General features: G+C 35.0%; 1 protein-coding gene and 2 pseudogenes across 22 annotated transcripts in view; 1 reads left to right on the top strand and 2 right to left on the bottom strand.

Annotated features, from left to right (window-relative positions):
* Positions 1–27,745, top strand: part of DLG1 (discs large MAGUK scaffold protein 1) — a 267,402-nt gene that overhangs the window by 182,361 nt on the left and 57,296 nt on the right. For all 22 annotated transcript variants that reach the window (XM_020887873.2, XM_020887881.2, XM_020887878.2 and 19 more), the window contains 3 exons: positions 3,696–3,816; positions 7,129–7,285; positions 22,846–22,948. In XM_020887873.2, coding sequence (XP_020743532.1) covers positions 3,696–3,816; positions 7,129–7,285; positions 22,846–22,948 — 381 coding nt within the window. The remainder of the gene's footprint in view (positions 1–3,695; positions 3,817–7,128; positions 7,286–22,845; positions 22,949–27,745) is intronic.
* Positions 2,296–2,887, bottom strand: LOC110133741 (high mobility group protein B2 pseudogene; annotated as a pseudogene).
* Positions 15,757–17,708, bottom strand: LOC110133740 (cytoplasmic dynein 1 intermediate chain 2 pseudogene; annotated as a pseudogene).

The raw sequence follows: 27,745 nt of genomic DNA, 5'->3' as shown, positions 1-27,745 counted from the left end.
CCTGCTGTATTTGTTCATTTCTGATAAAGAGGTATGGATTGATCGATTTCTCACATAGTTTGGCCTCACATAGTTTGACACCCTGTTGTTAGATGTTAAGATTGTATGTCTTCATGGAGAACTAACAACCTTATCATTAAGTAATGCCCTTCTTTAACCTGGATAATTTTCCTTCCTTTGAAGTCGTCTTAGTTGGGAATTAACATAGCTACTCATGCTTTCTTTTGATTAGTGTTAGCATGGTATATCTTTCTCCATCCTTTTAATATTTATAGACCTTTATATTTAAAGTGGCTTTACTGTAGACAGTATATACTTGGGTCTTGGTTTTTTGATCCACTCTGACAATACCTGTCTTCAAATTAGTGTATTTAGGCCATTGATATTCAGAGTGATTTTGATATAGTTGGATTAATGTCTCTGATATTTGCTACTCTTTACTATTTGTTGCCCTGTTTTTTGGTCCTATATTTGTCAACCATTTTCTTAGGGGGGAAAAATGGCTTTAATTAAGCTTTTTATATGATTCTGTTTTTTCTCCTTTCTTAGTGTATTAGTTATATTCTCTTTCACTTTTTTTAGTGGTTGCCCTAGAGTTTGCAGTATTCATGTATGCTAATCTAATTCCACTTTGAGGTAACACTGTACAGCTTTACTGTTAGTTTCTTATAATAACAAAATAATCCTAATTCCTCACTTCTATCCCTTGTATCACTTTCGTTTCATGTATCATTTGTATCCTTGTATCATGCTGACATTCATTTGATTTATACACAAATATATATATGCATTAACAAACATAGTCAAATACAACATTGCTGTTATTTTGAACAAAGTGTTTTTTGTTAGATCACTCAAGAATAAGAAAAGCTAGTTTTATTTTACCTTATTCCCTCAGTGCTCTTTCTTTCTGTATAACTGAACTTCTGACCTACGAACTTCCCTTCTCTCTAAAGAACTTCTTTTAACATTTCAAAAGCCAAATCTACTAGCAATAAATATTCCCTCAGTTTTTGTTTAATGAAGTGTTTATGTCTTCTTCACTTTTGAGGGATAATTTCACAGGATACAAGGTGGGCTTTTTCTCTTAACACTAGATATTTCACTTCATTGTCTTACTTGAATGACTTACTAAGGAGAAGTCAAACGTAATTCTTACCTTGCGTCTCTACCAGTAAGGTATGGCTTTTAATTCCCTGTGACTACTTTTAGGGCTTTTTGCCCCTCCTTTTTTCTTCTGTAGTTTGAAAACGATATGCATTTGCATTTATCCTGCTTAGTGTTCTCTTGAGTTTCCTAGGTTTGTCTATGGTTTGGTGTCTGACATTTATTGGGGAAATTATCATCATTGTTGTTTCAAATGCTTCTATTCTTTTCTCTCCTTCTCCTTTTCATGTTCCCATTACACATATGTAGTTTTTGTAGTTTTGTCGCTTTTCTTGGATATTTTATTCTGATCCCTGCCCCCTGCCCACCAACCCCAGTCATTTTTCTCTTTGCTTTTCAGTTTTAGAGGTTGCCATTGAGATATCAAGCTCAGAAATTCTTTCTTCAGCCATGTCCAAACTACTAGTAGTTCATCAAAGACATCATTCATTTCCATTAGGGTGTTTTTGAGCTCTTGTATTTCTTTTTGTTACTTTCTTAGAATTTCCATCTCTCCACTTATATTGCCCATCTGTTCTTGCATACTGCCTTCTTTATACATACTGTTTGCTTTATCCATATCAGCTTATTAATCATTTTTGTTTCAAATCCTGGTCTGATCATTCCAGCATCACTGTTGTATGTGAGTCTGGTTCTTATGCTTGCCCTGTCTCTTCAAACTGTGTTTTTGCATTTTAGTACATTCTTTTTTCATTAGAGTCATGCTGGAAAGCCAGAAGTCCCTTAATTTATTTTATTTATTTTTTTAATATATATAATTTTATTACAAAATTTTTTTAAAAAAAAGAAAACGCAACATTCTCGTTCTCGGAAACCCAAAATTTGCTATTGATGCTAATTTCTATGAGTTTGCTGTGCTACCATACACAAGTCAAGAAATTAAAGAAACCATTAAATATTTAGAAACATTTAACATCAGAAGCTTGAAAATCTAACTGTATGTAGTAGCCCCTCAAAAAGCCACAACTTGCATTTTTAAAAAAGTATTTTCTCTACAAAGAATCTTATCAGCTATACAAAAATCTGTACAGTTTTTATACTGAAGCTAATATTGAGCTGCACTTGAATTCACATTCTTAGCAAAACAATTGCCTGAGCACACATGCACACTCCACACAAGATAACCATTTATTCCTCATCTTCATCTTCTTCCTCCTCATATTCTGGTTCATTCTTCTTGGAGCTTGTCGGCCTGCCAGGGCCCTTTTTTCCCACTTCACTCTTGCCCTTGGCACGGTATGCAGCAATATCCTTTTCGTATTTCTCCTTCAGCTTAGCTGCTTTCTGTTCATACGGCTGTTTATCTTTGGCTGACTGCTCAGACCACTTTTCACCCAATTTTTTTGCAGTATCCCCAATGGATAAGCCAGGGTGTTTGCTTTTAATTATTGAGTGATATTTGGAGCAAAACAGGAAGAAGGCCAGATGGAGGCCTTTTCAGAGCGTTGGGATATTTTTTCTTTCCCTTCTTGTCACCTTTAGGAGGGACATAATTTTTCATCTCCCTGTCGTAGCAAGCTTTGTCACTTTTTGCCGTGTCTTCGAACTTGGACTTTTCCTTGGCCAACATGGTCTTCCATCTCTCGGAACATTTCTGGAAAACTGCGAAATTGACTGAGGAGTCGGGGTGCTGCTTCTTGTGCTCCTCGCGGCAGGTCTGCACGGAGAAGGCATACCAAGAAATCTTGCCCTGCAGTTTGTTGGGGTCACCCTTCCCCATGATGCTGCTGCTGCGGCGGAAAAGATTTTCCTCAGAGTTCTGCGCAGCGGCCGCGTTTCACCGTGACGCTGCTGCCCTGGCTCCGGCATGAACTCCCTTAATTTATTTTAAAACTTTGTCAAGCACAATCTTTTTGCACTTATTTTTAAGCTTTTGGTTTTTGTTACTCACAATCAAATTTTGAGTATCCAGTTGATTGTTGAACAGTGTGGGTTTGTACTATGCAGATCCACTTATATATAGATTTTTTTTCAGTGCATACTACAGATCTTAATGGTTGGCTCAATCTGTAGATGCAGAACCATGAATATTGAGGCCCAGCTGTAAAGTCATATGTGCATTTTCAACTTCTTGGAGGGTCAGTGCTTCTAACCCCCATGTTGTTCAGGGATCAGCTGAATATACTTCTCTAAAAATGTTAATCTGCAAGATAACTTCTTAGAAAAATAAAATTGTTATACTTAAGATTGATTTAGTTCAGTCTTTCCTGTGACAGTCTTTTGAATAACCTTTCCTGGATTTACATTTGGCAAATCAGTTACTGTAAAACTCCTTTTTAGTTGTTTTGTCAGAGAAACCAAATGGAATAAGTTTGCTTTGCCGATCTGAATGTCTAAACTAGTTTTTACCCGGAAAGTTGAGCTGCTCTAATTTTTTTTACCTAGTAAATACATTTTCTCTACCAAATCCTATTATATAAATGAGTAGCTATGAATTATACATTAATTAACTGTGACATTGATAATCTATAAACATGGTACTGAATGGCGTGTTTCCATTTTCAAGTGTTTTTTACTTTTTTTTTAAGCTTCTTCTCAGCCTATTGATAACCATGTTAGCCCACCTTCCTACTTGGGCCAGACACCAGCATCACCAGCCAGATATTCACCTGTTTCTAAAGCAGTCCTTGGAGATGATGAAATTACAAGGTAAGGAATTGAATAGTCATCATTCTGACATAAAGCCAATCATTAGACAGAGTTATAATCAACCAAGTAGGATAGTCACAGTTTTCAGGACTAAATAATTTTATTAACAGATAATAAATGTAAACCTTAATTTTTTTATTTGAAAGGTTCATTAAAGGGCCATAAGTATAAAAATACTTTACTTTACAAATCACCACTTTTTTTAATGTTCCTTTTTTCAAGGATTAGTAAATTATCCTTAGAAATTAGTTTAGGTAAAAATGAAGTTAAAAGTATACTTATGAATATTTAAAACTAACTTTTCATATAGTCCATTTCTAATATATACCGTAAAATATTATGGCAATCATTTGATTCATATTCAGAATTTTGTTTGTTGGTATATACATTTGATATTCTGACACCTAAAATTTACTTTCGTCTGACATTACTAACATTACTCACTGAAGTTTGCAGATTATCTTTTTATTCCCCAAAAAATTATCTAAGTGGGAAACAAAAAGTGAAAAAATATTTTAGGTCTTTTTCATTATGTTCAACTTAGTAATGTATTATATATGAACAGTTTGCTGTATAACTTTCGTGGAAGTATTTCATATTAGTTTTATAGAATTTAATGGTAAATGATGCCAATGTCATTTTATGTTTTTTTAATTTTATTATTGTTGACTTTTTTTTGAACCTTTATAATTATTCTTTATTAGTCAGACTACCAACTTGAGGCAGTGATCTCTTAAATGTCAGATAGTGTTTGTCTTTGTTCATTTCTTCAAGAGTTACCAATGTTGAGGATTTAATTTAATAGGTGCTCAGTAATTGTTTTAGAATGAAAATTATCAGAAAGAATAGCATCTATGATTATATGTTTCTGATATGAATTTTCAGGGCTATTAACATTTAGGCTGTTCTAATATACTGATCTATCATGGTTGTGTTCTTGTTGCTATTATCTAATAGTGTTTATTTATAGAAGTAAAGTGGAAGTAGTTAATGGTTTATGTAGTCTTTAATCAGCATATTTTTCAAATTAAAAATATGTTAGCATCTTCATTGCTGTTCCCATCTTTTTTCACTACATATCTCTTATCTAGAATATTGTGTTGAACTTTGTAGTATTACACAACAGGCCTCCCTGTTTTCTATATTTTTTAAAATCAGGTGGTTGATTATTGAATATGTCTTCCTAAAATGCTATGTTTTATCACCCTCTTTTGATACTTCTACTTTGCCCAGATAATGCAGTACAGAAATCTTTACTTCATATTAGAAGCTTTGCACAATTTGACCCTAAATACTTTTTCAGAGATTATATCACATTACCAATATAAAGGGAAAATAAAAGAATTCCCACCATACAGTTAATGATTCTAAAGTTCATTTTTAACACCTTTATTAAGATATGATTTACATACCATACAGTTTACCTATTTAAAATGTATGACTCTGATTTTTCATGTATTACATTATAAATTTTTAAAATTATGGTAAAAGATATATAAAACACCTTACCTGCCTTTTGAGAAATCTGTATGCAGGTCAAGAAGTACAGTTAGAACCAGACATGGAACAATGGACTGGTTCCAGATTGGGAAAGGTGAATGTCAAGGCTTTATATTGTCACTCTGCTTATTTAACTTTACATGCAAAGTACATCATGTGAAATGCTGGGCTGATGAAGCACCAGCTAGAATCAAGATTGCCAGGAGAAATATCAGTAACCTCAAGATATGCAGATGACACCACCCTTATGGCAGAAAGCAAAGAGGAACTGAAGAGCCTCTTGAAAGTGAAAGTGGAGGGTAAAAAAGTTGGCTTAATACTCAACATTCAAAAAACGAAAATCATGGCATCCAGTCCCCTCACTTCATGGCAAATAGATGGGAAAACAATGGAAACAGTGACAGACTTTATTTTCTTGGGCTCCAGAATCACTGCAGATGGTAACTGCAGTCATGAAATTAAAAGACACTTGCTCCTTGGAAGAAAAGCTATAAACCTAGACAGCGTATTAAAAACCAGAGACATTACTTTGCCGACAAAGGTCTGTCTAGTCCAAGCTGTGGTTTTTCCAGTAGTCATGTATGGATGTGAGAGTTAGACCGTAAAAAGACCTGAGTGCCGAAGAACTGATGCTTCTGAACTGTGGTGTTGGAGAAGACTCTTGAGAGTCCCTTGGATTGCAAGGAGATCCAACCAGTCCATCCTAAAGGAAATCAGTTCTGAATATTCATTGGAAGGACTGATGCTGAAATTCCAATATTTACCCTGTATGAGACATTCTAATCTCAAATGATATTCTGTGATTCATCATATCTAAAATAGCCTATTGTTGGAATTTTCATGGTCTTACTGGAAAATGTAAATGGTTCTCACACAGTTATGTACAACTGGCAACAGATGTGCAGCATTATTAGTTGTAAAACACATCCCGATTTCAGAGATTTTAAATTGTGAGTTGGAGGGAGCAAAAGAGATGCATGTAGAAAATTAGATGAAAAGCAGAGATAGATGAATTGGAGGGATGTAACTTAAGAAATAAAGATATTTAATTTATATAAAAAATGTAGAGATGGACATTTCTAACATTTGTGTAGCAACCCTAGGTCCATGGTGTCTCTGGGATTCTGTTGGTTTTATCTTCATGATTATAATATGTCCAAACCAGTAATGGGATTTTATAGTTCATTATTTTGTGTGGGAGTAATTTGGGATAAGGAGGGGAACAAATGTGATTTGTGTGGTGACAGAATAACCTTTGTCCTTTTTAGGGTCTGTCTGTCTCAGAAAAGTGACAATAAAATTTCACTTTATTTCTCAGAGGCCAAAATAGGGTCATAGCCTCAGGTTAGCAAAGGACAGTGGAAATACAGTGACTGGCATAGGTCATTCATGGTTTATCCCTTTGAGACTGGAAAGGGGACCTATTTTCTCTAAACAAAGGGATATCCACTTATTTCAACATGTGAGAAATGGAGTGACTGCTTCTTAGACAACCAACTTTTCATGAGTATTATTTTTTGAGTGGGCTCTTTATATCATTTTTTAAAATTTTCACATTGCTTTCACCTTTTATTTTAATTTCATATTTTGCCAAAAGGATTTTTAGCTTTTATATAAATAAAACTAGGATTTTTCCTTTTAATTTCTAGGCTTAGAAATAATTTCTTTTCCCCCAAGTATAGAAAACTCGTTTAAATTTCATTTAATTTTCTTAATAGTATGGTAATATGATATATCAGTGGGAAATTCTCATTGATAGAATGTTAAGTTCTTTATATATTTTAATGTATTCAATATTTTTTTCATTTTCAGGGAACCTAGAAAAGTTGTTCTTCATCGTGGTTCAACAGGCCTTGGTTTCAACATTGTGGGAGGTGAAGATGGAGAAGGAATATTTATCTCCTTTATTTTGGCTGGAGGACCTGCCGATCTTAGTGGAGAGCTCAGAAAAGGAGATCGTATTATATCGGTAGGATGTGTTAATCAAAATAATGTTTTTACCATTTTAACTATGACCTGTTAATTATTAAAATTTGTATATTCTAAAGATATGGGAGGTATTTTGGCTATCTTCTTCTAACATTTTACAGCTTAATTGTAGAGTTACAGAGTTGACAGGGAACATGTTCTGTATGATAGATTTTCTTTTGATATTTGACTTAAAATACGTCAGTCTTTATGAATGTACTTGAAGAAAGTATGCATTCTCTGTTTGTTGACTGCAAGGTTCTCTATATGTCTGTTAACTCATCTTTGTTACTTGCATAGTTCATATCTTCTTTATGCTTCAGTCTGTTGTGGGCTTTATTATTAAAAGAGGCTTTTAAAGTTTATGTGAATGGAAGGTACGTCTTAACAGTTTTTCCTGGCAGCAATTTTTTTCCTTGTATATTTGAAGCTATGCTATTAGATGCATCTAACTTTAGAATCAGCTTTCCTTCCTGGTGAGTTGAAATTTTTTATCATTAGTTAATTATCAGTCAGATATGCTTTCTAGTTCATAAATTTTCTTCATCTGTGTCTAATAACCTCTTTAGGCTAACACTAACTTTTTCATTTCAAAGTATTATTTCCTTTCTGGAAGTTCTAATTCTTTTTCAAATATTCCTTGGTGGTTTTGGGAGAATCTCGACTATTTAACGTTTGTTATGTTATGTTCTTTTAGGTTTTTCTTTTAAACCAATTTATTTTATACAAACATACCTCAAAGATACTGCAGGTTCAGTTCCAGACCACCACCATAAAGCATATTGCAGTAAAGAAAGTCAAACAAATATTTGTTTTCCCAATACATATAAAACTTATGATTATGTTATATTGTAGTCTGTTCAGTTCAGTGTCTCAGTAATGTCCGACTCTTTGCAACCCCTTGGACTGCAGCACGCCAGGCCTGCCTGTCCCTCACCAAATCCTGGAGTTTACTCAACACGCCAGGCCTGCCTGTCCCTCACCAAATCCTGGAGTTTACTCAAACTCATGTCCTTTGAGTCGGTGATGCCATCCAACCATCTCATCCTCTATCATCCCCTTCTCCTCCCACCTTCTATCTTTTCCAGCATCAGAGTCTTTTCCAATGAGTTGGTTCTTCACATCAGGTGGCCAAAGTACAGGAGTTTCAGCTTCAGCATCAGTCCTTCCAATGAATATTCAGGACTGATTTCCCTTAGAATAGCCTGGTTTGATCTCCTTACAGTGCAAGGGACTCTGAAGAGTCTTCTCCAACACCACAGTTCGAAAGCATCAATTCTTTGGCACTCAGGTCTCTTTATGGTCCAACTCTCAACATCCATACATGACTACTGGAAAAACCATAGCTTTAACTAAATGGACCTTTGTTGACAAAGTAACGTCTCTGCATTTTAATATGCTGTCTAGGTTGGTCATAACTTTTCTTCCAAGGAGCAAGTGTCTTTTAGTTTCATGGCTGCAGTCACCCTCTGCAGTGATTTTGGAGCCCAAAAAAATAAAGTCTGTCACTGTTCCCACTGTTTCCCCATCTATTTGCCATCAAGTGATGGGACCAGATGCCATGATCTTAGTTTTCTGAATGTTGAGCTTTAAGCCAACTTTTTCTTTTCTTTTTTTTTTTTTCATTTATTTTTATTAGTTGAAGGCTAATTACTTTACAATATTGCAGTGGTTTTTGCCATACATTGACATGAATCAGCCATGAATTTACATGTGTTCCCCATCCCGATCCCCACTCCCGCCTCCCTCCCTCTGGGTCTTCCCAGTGCACCAGCCCTGAGCACTTGTCTCATGCATTCAACCTGGGCTGGTGGTCTATTTCACCCTTGATAGTATATTTGTTTCAATGCTATTCTCTCAGAGCATCCCACCCTCGCCTTCTCCCAAAGAGTCTCAAAGTCTGTTCTGTACATCTGTGTCTCTTTTTCTGTTTTTCATATTGGGTTATCGTTACCATCTTTTTAAATTCCATATATATGCGTTAGTATACTGTATTGGTCTTTATCTTTCTGGTAAGCCAACTGTTTCACTCTCCTCTTTCACTTTCATCAAGAGGCTCTTTAGTTCTTTTTGCTTTTTGCCCTAAGGGTGGTGTCATCTGCATATCTGAGGTTATTGATATTTCTCCCTGCAATCTTGATTCCAGCTTGTGCTTCATCCAGTCCAGCATTTCTCAAGATGTACTCTGCATATAAGTTAAGTAAGCAGGTGACAATATACAGCCTTGACATACTCCTTTGTCTATTTGGAACCAGTCTGTTTTTCCATGTCCAGTTCTAATTGTTGCTTCTTGACCTGCATACAGATTTCTTAAGAGGCAGGTCAGGTGGTCTGGTATTCCCATCTCTTGAATGATTTTCCATAGTTTGTTGTGATCCACACAGTCAAAATCTTTGCCATAGTCAATAAACAGAAAAGCAGATGTTTTTCTGTTCTCTGTTTCTCTTTTTTGATGATCCAATGGATGTTGGCAATTTGATCTCTGGTTCCTCTGCCTTTTCTAAATCCAGCGTGAACATCTGGAAGTTCACGGTTCATGTACTGTTGAAGCCTGGCTTGGAGAATTTTGAGCATTACTTTGCTAGTGTGTGAGATGAGTGCTATTGTGCGGTAGTTTGAGCGTTCTTTGCCTTTCTTTGGGATTGGCATGAAAACTGACTTTTCCAGTCCTGTGGCCACTACTGAGTGGCCACACTCAGTAGTGCTGAGTGCAGCACTTTCACAGCATCATCTTTTAGGATTTGAAATAGCTCAGCTGGAATCACCTCCACTAGCTTTTGTAGTGATGCTTCCTACCCTTGACTTTGCATTCCAGAATGTCTGTCTATAGGTGAATGATCATACCATCATGATTATCTGAGTCATGAAGATCTTTTTGTATAGTTCTTCTGTGTATTCTTGCCACCTCTTCTTAATATCTTCTGCTTCTGTTAGGTCTGTTAGATTAGCATTATGTCTAAAAAACAATATCCATACCTTAATTTTATTTTATTGTTAAAAGATGCTAAGCATCATCTGGATCTGCAGAAAGTCATAATCTTTTTGCTGGTGGAGGGTTTGAAGTATTTCAAGAACTACTAGAATGTGACAGTGACACAAAAGTGAAACAAAGTGAGCAAATGCTATTGGAAAAATAGCACCAACAGACTTGGTGAAAGCAGGGTTGCCACAGACTTCCAATTTGTTTAAAAATAAATGCAGTACCTGTGAATACAGTAATGTAAAGCACAATAAAATGAGATATGTCTGTATTCTGTAAATAATATAATAGTTCTGTTTTTTGAAGTTTAGGCATCTAAAGCATGTTACTTTATGATGACATACTTTGTTTCCTTATGTTCTAAATTTTGCGTTGTGAGCTTAGTGTCAATAATACTTTATATCTTTGTATTCAGTGCTGCCTGAATTTCAGGGGAGTGGTATTCTTCGAAAAAATATATTGCTTGTAGTAGACTCAGGAGCATCATCCTTATAACTGTTTTTCCAGTGAGAAAACTGAAGAACAGAGTTTAATTTGCTCACAGTAGCTAATAATACCTCCCCTTATCCATAATATCATGCTGTGCCATTTTGTTTTAATTAAAAATTTAGGTAACACTTCCAAAATTTAGGATCTGAGATATAGGAAAAAAACCTATATCCTAGGTCAGCAGTGCTATTCAATATTGATAACTATTTTAAATCATTTCTTCAATTTAAAGTAAACATCAGAAAATACTCTTCAAGCCCAAAATATACATGCCTAGAACATGACAGGAAAAGCATTCCAAAATTTGGATCTTTTATTGCCATTTTCAGATCAGTTCCTCTTGCCACCTGATCCTTCCTTGCACATACTTAGATCCTTCTGAGGATCCTTTATAATTAAAGATAGACTGAATCCAAGACAGAAAGGTGATGACTGATCATTTACAAAAGAAGTACAGCTCTTTTTTGTTTTAGTTGTTCTCAGATCTTGGTATAACTAGTTGATACTTGAATGAACCTCTTGGAAATTTGTTTTCTCAAATCGGCAGTGGTACTGCAATTGTAGAAAATATATTAGTAAGCAATGCAAGTAAATGGAAATTGCTTTCAAATGTTTCAGACTACAGCAACTAAAATAGCATAATACTACCCAAAATAGACTGAGCACCAAAAAATTGATGCTTTTGAACTGTGGTGTTGGAGAAGACTCTTGAGAGTCCCTTGGACTGCAAGGAGATCCAACCAGTCCATCCTAAAGGAGATCAGTCCTGGGTGTTCATTGGAAGGACTGATGCTGAAGCTGAAACTCCAGTACTTTGGCCACCTCATGCGAAGATTTGGCTCAGTGGAAAAGACCCTAATGCTGGGAGGGATTGGGGGCAGGAGGAGAAGGGAATGACAGAGGATGAGATGGCTGGATGGCATCACCGACTCGATGGACATGAGTTTGAGTAAACTCCAGGAGTTGGTGATGGACAGGGAGGCCTGGTGTGCTGCGATTCATGGGGTCTCAAAGGATCAGACACGACTGAGCGACTGAACTGATCTGAACCCAAAATAATGATTTTTGGAACAGATATTAAAGCAGAAACACACCTTAGTTACATGGTTATAATATTGAGCGTCTTAAGAGACCATCACTCTTATCATAACAACCAAAACAATCTGGATAAGTTTATAAAAACTGTAAACCCATCAGAGAACTGAGGATTCAAAGTGACCTAAGTAAATTGACTTCCAGACAGTAAGTAGCCCTTCATGGAGAACACAGTGGCAGCTCCTCCTTAGAGAGTGGTGGGGGAGAGAGAAGGATTAGACAGATACAGGAAGAAATCAACCAAAACTTTACCCAACATGTAATGGCCTCAGTGGACTGGTGAAACTGATAAAAATTCTAGGAAGTCACAGAGCAAGTCTGGACCTACCTCCCTTCTCTTTTTCACGGGTCTTCACCAAGAACTTGGAGCTTGTAAACCAAAGGTTTGGAACCAACAGAGAATTAAGAGAAAATTATTACTGAGTCACACAGAGCATCCCAACGTACAAGGCACCTGCCAATAAATAGGGGACCTTGAGATGAAGATCTGTTAACCAACCTCAGCAATTCTGTACTTCGCACTGCTCAGGACCAAGAGTAGGAGGATATCTTTGCAACCCTGAGGCAGACTGCAGTTTCTTGGACAAGATGTATTAAACACTAACTGTTTAAAGAAAAAAAGGTGTCTTTAGGAAACCAAGTAGGCAAGCCATACAGTAGGAGAAAAATATACTCAGTACATATATCACACAAAAAACTCATATCCAGAATATATAAACATCTCCCACAAAGAAGCAATGAAAGATGAGTAAATTTTAAAACAAGCGAAAGATATAAAACAGATATTTTACAAAACATGTTGTATGAATAGCCTATAAACACATGGAACGGTACTTAACATTAGGCATCAGGGCAATGCAAAAATACAGTGAATAAGCAGGTTTAGAGGAATTTGGGAACAATGTCACTTTTCTATATCTTGATTGTGGCAGTGGCTATACAATATACACAGTTGTCAAAACTCTTACCTGTAAACTAAAAAAGATTATTGAATGTAAATTGTACCTAAATAAAAATGTTTTTAAAGCCATAATGAAGTCCTATATCCTATCCAGTTGAATTACTAGAAGGGAAAAAAAAATGATGGCAGCAAGCATTTGCAAGAATGTGGGGCAGTTATTATTCATTACTGGTGGATATGTAAAACTATACAACTGCTGCAAGAACTTCTGACGAAGTTTTAAAGAAATTAAACATACATCTAACCTTATCACCCACATTTTACCTAAGAAATCTTATGTTTACAGAAACACTGTAATAGGAATGTTCATAACAGCTTATTCATAATGACACTCAAGCAACACAGATGACACTAAACAACATTGTGTTAAGTAAAAATAGAATGCACCACAAAAATACATACTGTATTATAAGTAATGTAATTATTATAAGATAATTTTATAAGATTATAAGATAACCATGAGCAGGCAACGTAATTTATACTGATAAGTCAGAACGTGGTTGCTGGTAATTGTATTGACTCCCATAAAGAGGCATAATGGAGATTTCTGGTTGGTAGGTGGAAAAGGTATGTTTGGGGTTGTAATTTCACAGGCATATACAGTTGTCAAAAGTCCTTCCAGCTGAACTGTTGAAATTTGTACATTTTATTGCTTATAAGTTATACTGTAATTCAAACTTTAAAAATGACTTACAGTGTTGTTCATATTAGTGGTAAGGAATGAATCTTTTAAGAAATAAATGTTGGGCAAACTAGCTAGTTATTGGTGGAATAAAATTAGCTTAGAGCCTCACTTCACACCTTGTCTCAAAATAAATTCTCAGTTGGCTTAAGAGTTAAATGTGAAAAACTCAAAACAAAAATAGATATTTTGTAAATTTCCATGTGGAACTATTTATGTGGGTTACTAACACACAGCTAGAATATGTTAGACTGACCAACAAACACAGCCTGCTTCACTGAGGACTTTTCCAGTTTTAGCGCTGAAAGCCCCAGGTCTGGAAACCCCTCTAGGCTCAGGTTTAAAACTGAAAAGTCTCAATAGTCCCAACCACTTGCTTTCCCTAATATTACTTTAAGTTATATACAGCTTTCTGTTTGGCAGTATGCATCAGTAATCTTAAAATTTTAATGGTTACTAACTTCTGTAGGGAAATAGCCTAAGAAAAATAGTAAAGACATTAGGATAAAGAGAAAAACATGAGAAAATATACTAAAAACTAAAAACTATGGGACACTTGTTTAAGTACCTCTTTACATAAAATTTAGCTATTTTCAGTCTTCAACTTGCTGTAGGTCACCCCAAGGCCTTATTAAAAAACAAATTCCTGGATTCCATTCCCAAAGTTTCTGATGCAGTATGACTTAGGTAGGATCTGAAAATATGTATATCTAACGAGTTTCCATGAGATACTGATGTTGCTGCTCCTGTGTTATTATACCCTTGTTATTAATATTCTTAATGATAACCCACATTACTGAGAAAAGTATAAAGAAGTTATTTGGGAAGTGAGAAAATAAGTTATGATTTCTATAAAATAATTCCCTTTGATATAATGATGTTGAAGACAGAAGCTTTTGAAATTAGGATTTATTACAGATGTTGAACACTACATTTTCCACTATGATGTAAATGGAGGTATTGCTATTATTTCCAAGATGCCAAGAATAGAGGAGAACATAGTTGATATGCACTGAAAATTTAGAGTCATGGAAAGTGACCCAAAAGACTTCAACAGAAATGCTGTCCTCCATAAAAACAATGAGAAAAGTGGCCAGAATTGTTAGAATAAGCTTTTTAAAACTCTGGAAATTAACCAAAGACTGACAGCAATTCAGGAAGTATTTCCTCAAGAAGAGGGGGGGAAAATGCTGAATTTCCCTAAGAGTGAGGCTTGTGGAATTTTTATTGAGTTTTATCAGTTTTAATTTCCCTGCCTCCCTATCACCATATTAGCTTGAAAAATAGCCAAAATTTATGGTGAAAACTGTTGGCCTAAGCCAGTAAAGAAATCAAAATGGTGGTAAAATATTAATTGTTTCCTTTCCAAAGAACTGTTATAATTTGACCTGTCTGGTGGTTCTTAGAACACCTTATTTTAAAGGTTCTGTGTATTTGACCTGATTCAAAGCTCCACCAATGCAAAAGCCTTTTCCCCTGGGGTAAGTGTCAAAATAATTACAGGCATATTATGGCTTCCTGAGACATTACATAACATTTGGGGCAGACAGTAGACTAATCGAAAACTTAAAAGGAAAAACTAGGGAGAAACCTCCATAGGGCCTTTGAAAAGCTCTTATCCCTTGAAATCTAGGAGGACACATACCTGTCCTGGACTGTGTGCCTGCTCAGGAAAGACCTGAAAAGGCCCTAAACTCTCACTTCTGGCTGATTATGGGGCTCTGTGCACAAAGTAAGTGAAGATTAAGGCAGAATTATCAATTATCTAACTGACTGGTTTTTTTTGTTGTTGTTGTTAAAAGTTAAAGCATTTTTGTTTTTAATTTATACAATTAAATTTAATAAATTTAATTAAATAAAGTAAATTTATAAATTAAATAAATTAATTTAATTGTTTTTAATTTATACAATTCAGTTATCACAAGAATTGTAAAGAAAAAGAGAATATCAGAATGGAACTGGATAGATATTTTCATGCTATAGCTAAGAATAAACAATGTTCCTACATATTATGGTTAATGAGCACATTATCAGTATAACAGTGAATTGTGGTTATTTAAAAATATGTAGACCATAATCTGTGCTTTAGAAATAACTGTATATAGTGTTATAAACTGAAAAGACTTCAAAAGAATACCAAATATACACCTGTGTATAAGAATTCAGAAAAGGCTGCATTCTGTAAAGTCAATCAGCTGTATTAAAAATGACACAGATTCAAAACAAGATGCATATCATATAAAAAAGGACTTTGTAAGACTTGCTTGCTGCATTAAATCCATAGTTGTCCACGAAATTTCCTTTTAATTATCATTTAGACAGAAGCATGCAAATAGTTTAGGATCCACTTCGAGTCTTCCCCAAATCCATGAAGGCTACATATTCTCTCTTCAGGAGCTAAGCAGGTATTTGGGTAGCTGCTTCCTCCTCTGCATCCACTCGGTTTGTGTTAATTTCTGCAAGTGTTCGTCCAAACAGTACCCATTCATCATTTTGGGGGACAGCAATCTCTCTAACATCGTATATAACAATCTGTCCTTCAGAATCACCCACAGCAGTCTCTCTTCCAGAATGGGTCCATCTTACACAATTAAGAGCAGGATTACCTTCCACAGAAATGCTTGCAGTTGGCACCTCTGTGCCATTATTGAGATTCCACAAATCCAGCCTACCCATGCCATCCACACAGGCAAACAGGGTGGGTGACCACATAACATCATAAACATAGTCTGAATTATCTTCAAATGAGTACAAAGGCTTGTTATTCTTAGTTGTCCAAAGTTTTACTGTCCAGTCAAATGATGAAGTGACAGAAAGATGTGAGAAGTCCACTGCTCCAACAGCTGAATGACAATGAATGCCAGTAATTGGTCCTGATGTCCCTTGAACATCTCACTGATTCCAGCTTTGCTGCCATGGCGACATGTTGTGTATACAGAACCTTCCTCACCTCCAACAACAAAGTTGTTGACATCTCCAACAGGAAAGGACATAGATGTCACAGCGACTGCCTTTGACTGTTTATGAACCAATTCCATGCTATCCTGTGGATGGGGAAGCATGTCCAGGCTCCACGAACAAATTTTTCCATCAGTAGAGATACTAATCAGATTGTGAGCATTCTTTGTCCCAACATTTACACAATATACAGGATGTGTGTGTGCCGCAGCTGCAGCGGAGTTCTCTGCCTGGGAGTTCTTTTATTGCTACGGTTATCCCACAGCACAACTTGGCCTGAATATGTACCACCCACAACCAGATTTGGATGAAATTTTGCAAACGTAGCAGACATAACGGCTGACTGGTAGTGAAACACATACTCTGGAGTAGTTTTTTTGTATTTCATATTCCATACAAGGGCCACACCGTCAGGCTCATGAGGAGCATCTTCATTGTTGTTATAGGAAGCCACCAGTAATTCTGGATACTGAGATGACCAATCCAGACAACTAACAACCCAATGCTTTGACCAACGTTCGTCAAAAAATTCTTGATTTAATGACAGTTTAGCACCTGCTTGAATCTCTCCTCCTTTGCCTTCCAAATCTCTTCCACTGTAGTCAAAGAAGATGTTAATCTGCTCTGAAAGAGCTCTTTCTACAATTCTTGTGGAATGGTCAAAGAAACTTAAAAATTCCTCAGAGTGCAAGATTTGCTGCTTTTCTTCTTCAGTCAGCTCATGAGGAGGAGCTTTACTATCACTTTCTTCATCTTTCTTGAAAGTTTTCTCTTCCTCAGGTTCAGTAGGTGGTTTAGGAGTCACCACATCATCTTTTCTTCTTCATCTTCTTTGGGTTGAGCCATGACTGGAGCCTGAGTTTCCTTTGTGTATGTTACAGTTTCACGAGGAGGAAAGTCAACTTGTGTAATTTTAGCCATTCCAAGTTTAATAGGTCCTCGTCTAGATCCCACTGCACCATCTCCAGAGTCCTGGCTCCCAGCTTCGCTTGATGTGCTCACAGATTTGGAGGGTGGAGACATAGGAGGAGGGACAATGGGGGATTCTGCAGTTAGACCCATGCTTTGAAGCAATGCTTCAGCTTCTCTTCTCTTTTTTTCAAGATCTGATTCTTCTTGCACAGGAGCAACTGCTTCCTTCTTCTGATCAGTTTCCTTTTTCTTTCTTTCTTCTTCCTCTTTTCCTCTCTGATTTGAGCCAACCACTGCTTCTTACGTTCCAACTCTGCCTTTAATTCTCTTTTGTAAGACATGTTTGCAACCTGGATAGAGCAGTAGCTGAGAGATGAAACAGGGACTCCACCCAAGGATTCTGTTTCCCCCTTTGCCGAAACTGAAGACTAAGCCTAATAGCCTGGGGCTGGCTAAGCAAACCACCTAACTGATTGTTGAAGGCATTACCCAACATGTACACAGAGCCCTTCAGCAAAGGGTCTGGCATTTAAGGAAGTCTGTGTCCAGTCATTAACTAACCACTCTGCTAATCAGACAGAGACATCAGTGGCACCTTTGACAAAATATAAACCTTACAGAATTTAGAAAAGTCCCCAAATGACTACCATAACAAACAGCAGTAATAACAAGCCCTGGATAGGAAATCTGATTTCCAAAATTGCTGTTTATTTTTTTAAATGTCCAGTTTTCAACAAAACAAGAAAATATATGTGGGAGAGAAACAATCAGTAGAAACTGTCCCTAAGGAAGCCCAAAATTAGACTACTAGATAAAGATTTTAAAAGAGATATTTTAAATATGTTTGAAGAACTAAAGGAAACTGTATCTACAGAATGAAGGGAAAATATAGGAACAGTATCTCACCAAGTAGAGTATATCAATAAAGAGATTACTTTTATAAAAAATAAATTTTGGTGTAGAAAAGTACAGTAAGTGAAATCAGGGGAAAAAAAATCCTCTTTGTCAAGCTCAACAGCAGATTTGACCTGGCAAAAGAAAGAATCCACAGACTTTGAAGATACATCTATTAAGATACCTGGGCTAAAGAACAGAAAGAAAAAAGAATTAAGAAAAATTAACAGAGCCTCAGAGACTTGTGGGGATGCCATCAAATGTACCAGTATATGCATAATAAAGTCAGGATGACAGGAGAGAAAGGGACAGAAAGGATATTTGAATAAATAAATAGCAAGAATCTTCCCATATTTAATGAAAGCATTGTGCACATATAGGAAGCTCAGTGAACTACAAGTAGAATAAACTTGAAGAGATCCATACCAGAGATATGTTAATAGCATAATCAAATATCAAAAGACAAAGAACCCTGTAAGCAAAGAGAAAAGACTTATTATATACAGGGACTCCTCAGTAAGATTAACAGCTAATTTCTTGTCAAAAACCATGGAGGCCAGAAAGCACTTCTGAAAGAAAAAAGCCATTGTCCAAGGATTTTATACCCAATCAAACTATCCTTCAGAAATGAAGAATAAATCCCAGTGCCAGGTAAACAAAACCTAAGGGATGTTAATCTCCCTAAGTTCTGTTACAGTCAGTAAACCCAAGAAATACTAAAGAGAATCCTTCAGACTAAAAAGAGACATTAGAGAGTAACCCAAATCCATATGAATAAATAAAGAATACTGTTAAAAATACATAGGTAAATATAAAACAACATAAGTGTATTTTTTGTTTGTAGTGCTTTCCTTCTGTATGATTTAAACAATGATTAAATAAAGCAATAATTTTAGATTTCTGTTGACGGGCACACACTCATTGTTTAAAAATGTAACTTATATGACAAGGGTATCACAAGAGATATATTAGAGCAGAGTTTTTATTTACTATTGAAACTAAGTTGGTATTAATCCAAAGTAAATGGTTATACAATGTTAATTGCAATCTATCGAAACCACTAAGAAAATAACTCATATTTTTATATATATGATCTTTAAAGGATATTAGAATAGTACACTGGAAAATATCTATTTCACAAAGATGTTAGTAATAGAGAAATAGACAAGCAAAAAAAGACATAAGGTGTGAAGAAAACAAATAGTAAAATGGATGACATAAATCTTTTCTGTTCAATAATGCATTTAAGGTAAATGTGTTAAATACTCCAATTAAAAGACAGATATTAACAGGATAGATGAAAAAAGATCCAACTATATACTTTCTACAGAAGACACACTTTAGATTCAATCTTTGTTGAAAATAAAATGTTGGGAAAGATATGCTATGCAAACAGTAACCAAGAAACAGAGTGGCTATACAAATATCAGACAAAGTAGACTTTAATACAAAAATTGTTATTAAAAATCAAAGGACATTTTATATTTATCATATAGATTAAACATGATATATAGTTGTATATGGTCTTCCAGGTGGCACTAGTGGTAAAGAATCCACCTGCCAGTGTAGGAAATGCAAGAGACTTGGGTTCAATCCCTGGGTCTAGAAGATCGCTTGGTGGAGGGCACAGCAACCTACTCCAGTATTCTTGCCTAGAGAATCCCATGGACAGAGGAGCCTGGTGGGCTACAGTCTGTAGGATTGCAAAGAATCAGACATGACTGTGTAATTGCTGATAAGTTTCTAGAAAGAAGTAAACCATTGAAATTTTGATTCAAGAAGAAATAGAAACTGTAACTATAGATCTTTAACAGTTAAGGGTTGAACTGATAATCATAACTTCCCACAAAGGAAAAAGCCCATTGCCAGATGGCCTCACTAGTGCAATCTATGAAATGTTTTAAGAATTATTGACACTAGTCATTCACAAACTTCCCAAAAAAGGTAATGGGTGTGAAGGACCCTTCCCAACTCATTGTATAAGGTCAATTCATTCTTGTATCAAACCAAAGATATCACAAGAAGAAAAAACTCAATATCCCTTATGAATTTATATGTAAAAATCTTCAACAAAATAGCCACATGGATTCAACAGTATAATAAAGGATGTACACAAGCATTAAAAAAGAATTATATACTATAACCAAGTGGAATTTATCCAAGGATTGTATAGCTGGTTCAACATAGGAATGCCGAACAAAGGAAGACATCATGTTAATAGAGCTAAGGATATAAACTATCTCATGACTATCTCAACAGAATAATCTCTTGTCAGAAACCACCACCTTTACATCATAAAAACACCAAACAAATTAGGAATAGTACAAAACTTTCCTCAACCTGATAAAATGTGTCTGTGAAAAACTGATAGCCTTTGTATTAATAACACTAAATGCTGAAACACTGAAAGCTTTCCCTCTAAGATCAGGAACAAGGGTGTCCACTCTTGCCACTTTTATTCAACCTTGTACTGGAGCTTCTATATTGGGCAGTTAGGAAGAAGGAAAATATATGTTATGTGCAGACTCTATGATCTTATATATAGTAGATCTTATGAAATCCAAAAAATCAAAAATAATAAACAAACTCAGCACATTTGCAGGACAGAGAGTCACTATACAAGAAACAGTTGTCTTTCTGTATACAAGCACTGAACAACCTGAAAGTGAAATTAAGAAAACAGTTTTATTTACAGTAGTATCAAAAAGAATAAGATTAACAATATAGATAAATAAAATATGGAATATCCATACATAGAGTATACGATTCAGCTATAATAAGCAATGATGTACTAAATCAAGGATGAGCTGTGGAAACAAGCTAAGTAAAGAAGTGAAACAAAAATAGCCACATATTATAATATTTCTTTTATTTTAAATGTACAGAACAGACAAATTCTTAGAAAGTAGAGTAGGGGTTGCCAGGGTCTAAGAGGAGAGGGAAGAGGGGAAAGAATGCTAATAGGTAGTGGGGTTTGGGGGAGCTGATGAAAATGTTTTGGATCTAAAGCATGGTGATGATTGTAATACTTGTGAATGTACTGAAAACCACAAAAACACTAAACTTGAAAAATGTTGATTTTATATAAATTATATCTCCATATTTTTAAGTGGTTTTTTTTTTCTTTTAATGACCTTAAGTCTGTTTACACTGTGTGCCTCTCAGTACCAAGATTTCTTCTAAAATGTCCTTGATAATGTTTTACATTAAAATGTTTGGCATTATTTAGGAACATTTTAAATTTGTAGTCTTGTTAACAAATTATTCTGTTTTGAATCTGTATTGGCTGTCTTCAGATTTTTTCTGTAGCCAAAGGCTTTAATGCTAGGAAATAATTATAATTAAAAATTATGATATTTTCTACAACAATCTTTGAAAGTTTGTCTACCTTTTCTATTTCTTCTCTAATTTTTTCTGCTAGAATTAGGATTTTATGTTCAATGTAAAGCTATTTATACATTGTGTTGAGTTTTTTATGGCCTTTAGCTAGAGATATTCTCTAATAAAACCATGATACGTTACATTTGTTTAGATTAAGGTTTTTGCGTCTTGATTTTCATTTGGAAGGTGTATGCACTTGTTAACTAGGTACATAGTGATATCCTTTATAGATAATATAAAACATCAGGTCTTCACTGTTTTAAATGTTCTTTAAATGTCCCAGAAATTTCTGGACTATAGTCAAATTTTACAAAATTGGTGTGTAACTTTTAACAAGTTTTGGAAGAGATGTTGAGGAAACAAGCTTTCATGTAAAAATTGCATGATAGTTTCTCTTCCTTCCCAAAAGTATTCATTAAAGGTCCCAAACATTTCTGTATTTTATTCATTGATAGTTCTTGGGGGGAAGGCCAACTTAAATATTTAAATTAGCTACATTTAAGTCTAATGCTCACATCAATGTCCTGTTAAGTTTTTCTTGTAGTGTAAAAGTTTCAGTCACTAAAGGTAGAGTACTGTGCAGTGTACTAGGTACTGGCAGCCTTTCAGAAAGAAGAATTTAATTGCCTATTCTTCTAGAGTGGGATTGATCACCTCACCCAAGGAAGGTCCTCATATTAAAAAAGAAAAGAATGTCTTCTTGCTCATTTAGTAACATTATTGTATTTAATGTCAGTCTGTGAGATCTGAGCTCTTTTAATACTTGAAGTTCTTGCTTTCCAGTTACTCTTAAAGAATAGAAGGTTTAGTTTAGGAAAGGAAGGAAGAGAACTGAAATTGAGATTAATAATAGTGAAAATATGGCAGAAATGTACAAAATGATGACACTTTTGATTTTTCAGGTTGCCAAATTAAGGAACATTTCTCAAGAGATTGATAGACAGCCTTCTAGAAACGTAGGGGGAAATGCTTTGGTTTTGTTCACTTGACAGTGAACATAGTATTTTTAGTGAATAAAATTGTTTTGGTTGATAGTAGTCTTTTGTTTTACTGTGCAATTTATTTTTAGTAAATCAAAAGAAAATATTTTAGTCATAAAATAATTGCAAATAATTTTTTTAATCTATGCCTTCTTAACAAACAGGCTATTATGATTTCTGATTAGTGTGATGGTTTTCTTTTGAATTTAATATTTGATTTGATTTACAGGTAAACAGTGTTGACCTCAGAACTGCCAGCCATGAGCAGGCAGCAGCTGCTTTAAAAAATGCTGGCCAAGCTGTCACAATTGTTGCACAGTACCGACCTGAAGGTAATAAATTCTTGTTGTCTGTTTTTATTTTTTATTTCAGTTTTTTAGAAGTCCTCCTCTTAATGTTTAACTTCAGAAGCTTAGCTTTCTTTTTGTGTTTTTGTCTGATTCATTAATCTGTTACTTTTTCTTTACTGTTGCTGTTTAGTCACTAAGTCATGTCCAACTCTGGCAGCCCCATGGACTGTAGCCTGCAAGGTCTTCTGTCCATGGGATTTCCTAAGCAAGAAAACTGGAGTCGGTTGCCATTTCCTTCTGAAGGGGATCATCCCGACCCAGGGATTGAACCCACATTTCCTGCATTGGCAGGAGGATTCTTTTCCCCTGAGTCACCAGGGAAACCCTGTTATTTGTTTACTTAGAATCTAATTCACCATCCAGATCAAAGTGCTTTTGAATAGAATATAGGAACTTGTATCTGCCAACTTTTTGAATATCTCATCATTATTTGGATTAATTTTTAAATGTTTATTTTTTTAAATCATCTAACTAAACACATACTTTTAAAGATACCTTTTGCTAACTTAGTGGTTGAAAAACAAAGGTAGTCTATTAAGTTATCTCAATTTTTTCTGACTTTTTAATTAGATTATATTCATTAATATCAGAGTTAAGATACTCTAGTAGCTTTTATTATTACTTTAATAAAAAAGAATACAAATTTGGAATATGATAAGTTTCTAAATAGTGAAGTCTTACGGATATAACCTTGCCAAGTTCCTGCTGGGAGATGATAATGGAAAATTTGAGGTCATATTAAACATACATAAGACTCTAGTGTACATCAACATAACCACTTCAGTGAAACCTCAGTGGAATTTAAAAAGCTTAAACACCCAAAAGAATACATAGCGTACTAGTTAATGTTCATAAACAAGGTGAAGAAGGAAAGAATGATGTGACTAAAGGAGCCAGGCAAAACATTGTATAATTTGGCAACATTAGCTTAGTTACATTTATTATTCTTTTCTTAGAGCAGAATTTATTTCTATGACAAAACCCCAGTATTTGTGTTACGTGATCAAAGTAGTATATTGGGCATTGCTTGCTATTTCATAATATAATATTTATTATAAACCATAACATTCTAGGTTCGTAACTGAACAAAAATAAATTCATTTATGTAAGAGATAAGTTCCAAATAAATCACATTAATCAAACAAATTAAGGAATAATAGATGAACTCAGAATGCCAACTTATTAATTTTTGTGAGAAACAGAAGCTGCCACTGGGACTTACCCATGCTTTTATCTTCTGGCCAACACGTTCTTGCCAATAGGTATATTATATGGAAACCAAATACAAAAGCAACAAGGAAAATAAAACATAAACATACTTCTATCCATACAGCTTCACCTAGCATTAAGCAAAACTAGGAAGACAGGTATAATATCTGGGCAACAAAATACAGGTAAAGGCTGTTTAAGCAGGTTAAGATCTGGCAAAAGCTACATGGATAGAAGAGAAGGGTAAAAACATGAATGTTGAGAATGCTCAGTGGTAACCAAACTTAAATTGAACTTCCTAAAGGTGAGGGGCTATAAATCCCTTGTTTATAGCAGGGCACATGAAAATTGGAGTAGCAAACTAGCAAAAGCCATCCTTGATGTGGTTTTGTTTAGAGAACTAGAGGGACCCATATTTGGTCAAAACCATCTGTCTTGCTAGTATCAGATAAGTTGACAGTTTTTTGGTTTTAAAGGATGTAAAAATATGCTTTCAACTCTACCCTGCACTCCAAATTTTCTGGTCCAGTCAACTCATTCAGTAATAAGCAGTTTAACAGGAACTGGCCTGGCATTCATACAGAGATATTAATAAGAAGAGGTGGAAACAAACAACAAAGCTTATTAGCAAGAGGAAAAGATGGCTTAACAACCAGAAGAAATTGATTTTGAGCTAGCATAACCCAGGAAAGAAGAAGAAAGCAAACCATTTTCTTAAGTTGAAACACAAAGAGACATTATAGAAAATTCAATACAGGACATAAAGGATACAATAGGAAAAGTAAACAAAATGAAACAAATGCAAAGAGAATTTTTAAAGTTTAGAGAGAAAAACAGGTTGTTTTATATATATATGAGAAATCGCTCGGTTGTGTCCAACTCTTTGACACCCCATGGACTGTATGGTCCATGGAATTCTCCAGGCCAGAATACTGGAGTAGGTAACCTTTCCCTTCTCCAGGGGATCTTCCCCACCCAGGGATGCTGTATTATATTATAGCATATAATAATTAGACTTTCTGGAAAAAATAAATTTTTTTAAAAGAAGGGAATAAATGCTTGAACTTATAATTCACTCAAGAAAACTTTCCTCAATTAAAAAGAAGTGATTCCTTATATTGAAAATACACAGCATGATAGAAAACTCAGAATGGTCAAAATCCAGATATATTCTAGTTAATGTTTATCAAGAATCTTCTGAAACCCAGTTAAAAATATTACCTTATTAATAAGGAGATAAAAATTGATAAGAGAACTGCTTTGATGCTTGGTGAGTGTAGATCAGGACAGGGATCTTTCATTTTATCAGCAGTGTGTTTATTGACTCTTGCCTAAGCCTAAAATGTGCCTCTGTGTACACTGGGCATCCCTGCCACTGGTGGCTGGCAAAGGTGGGCTTCCCTTGTCCTAGGATAGGTATTTCATGGGCCTAGGAATCTCTTTTTCAGAATATCTTTTTCTGTGCTTGTACTCTGGTTTTGTTGTTCTTTTTTGTGATTTTTATGCTTTTCTTCTGTGTGAATCTTTCTGATTGACACTTTTTCTTTAGTTATATTCAAAACTTTGAACTTTTCTAATCTTGATGGAGCCATTTTTTGTATCAAGGAGAATTTGCATCCAATATTGCTTATTCAAGTAACTACTACTTAGCAGACATCTTCTGTTTTAAGGTTAGACTCTTATGTTAATTGTTCTTGTGTATATATCTTTTTTCCCCAAATATCTCCTAAACACCAGACATTACTTACTTGATTTCTCCAGATGTATTTCTCCCTAATGTTTGAAACTGAGCATGTCTGAAACAATTCTTTTACTCCTTCAGTAAATGGCATTTCCATTGATGCTTAAGTCAGAAGACTAGGACTCAGCCTTGACCTCTCTTCCCTTTTCTCACCTTCTATTTCTTGGCCACTAACCTGACCAAACCCACGGTCATATCTTACCTGAACTTTTCTAATAGCCTCCAGCAAGTCTCCTTACTTCTTTCTTGTACTTTCTCCAGGCCATCAGCCAAAATCATCTTTTAAAATAAAAAGATTGGATTGTATCATTTCCCATTTAAAACACTTCCAGTTATGCTCTGAATAAAATCCTAATAGAGCCTGCAAGGCCGTGTGTGATTGAGCACAGTGTAACATGTTTGGCTTTACGCGCTCCCTCTACTCATTTTTTTGCTCCTTAAGGTCTAACCATATAGTCCTTCTTTCAGACCCTTGATTACAGCAGGTATTTTCCTAATTCTCTGTTCATTCTGTTCTTAGAATATTTTTCCCCCTGTTACTTATATGATTGGCTCCCTCTTATGATTCCATTTCTTTTAGCACTGTTGATATTTTTCATTATAACACTTAACACAGTTTATATGTTTAAATAGGTGCCTATTTGTTTTTATTTATTTAAGCCTTGCTCTGGAGCTTTATGAAACACATAGCTATATCCCTACATACAGATGATGATATAGACTCAATAAAAGCTAGCAATAGCTAGGATTCAGTCCCAGGTCTGTTGCCTTAAAAAATGTAAGTACTTTTCACTAGGAATATTTTGATAAGTGTTTAGCCTGGCAGTATTGATTTATACTGTATTTTTTTTTAACCACAGCTGTGGTGTCATTGCCTAATAAACACAATGTAAGTACTGATAGAGCACAGAAAACAAACATTACCTTAGAAACTCAAGAGGAGGTAAATCATATTGCATGCTATAAAGGGAAAAATGCCATAGAGTAGGATTGGAACTTAACTGGAAGCCTGATGAATGGGCAGGCTTTCAATGGGCCGAGAGAAAAAAATGACATTCTATAAAGAATGACAGAAGACCAAGGATAATAGAATTAAAATTTAAAAGTGTGTTTTGGGTACTTTGCAAACTTACCTGTCCTCTTTTCTTTATTGCTACTTACCTTATGTTTGTTTATTAGGCAGTGACACAGTGGCTTTATGTTTTAATATTAATTAATTATGTAGTTTTAATAAATGTATTTTTGTCATACAGCACTTAAAAAGAAAAAAAACATATTTCACATCATCAGTGTGTAACTGCTGTGAGAGCCAAGGATATAAACTGAAGATAAGAGTCAGATTTTCTTTCTCAGTGAGGGGACTATTTTCCAAAGTACAAACGGAATTGCCTGATACTCTGATAATCAGTCATCTCCTTACAGTTAGTATCTTCACTTTAATAATGACAGACCCCTTTGGATTCTCTGCTTCATTGATAATCTGACATATGTACATATGTGCAAAGAGGTAAGCTTCTTTGGTAAGAGCGAGTTTTTATCTTTCAGAATCTATAGCTTGCCTATTAGTCATCCATGAAATACTGTTAACAAGTTTTTCAGCCTATATGCTTTAAACTTTTATGACATAGGCTCTAAGTATGAAAACCTCTACAAAACATTTAGAAGGACTTCATCTCCTACCTCCCCTCAGTTTTGCTAACTCCAAAAATAAGCAACAATATATTTTTTAGAACTTTACTACTAGTCATTTTGGGGAATTACAATCAGAAATCAAACACAGGCACTGGAATTACTATTCTAATGTTTTAATGCATATCCAGAATATACAA

Source organism: Odocoileus virginianus, chromosome 4, assembly GCF_023699985.2.
Source record: "Odocoileus virginianus isolate 20LAN1187 ecotype Illinois chromosome 4, Ovbor_1.2, whole genome shotgun sequence".
Lineage (NCBI taxonomy): Eukaryota > Metazoa > Chordata > Mammalia > Artiodactyla > Cervidae > Odocoileus > Odocoileus virginianus.
Note: the sequence above shows the minus strand (reverse complement) of the source record. Positions and strands in the feature narration are given on the sequence as shown.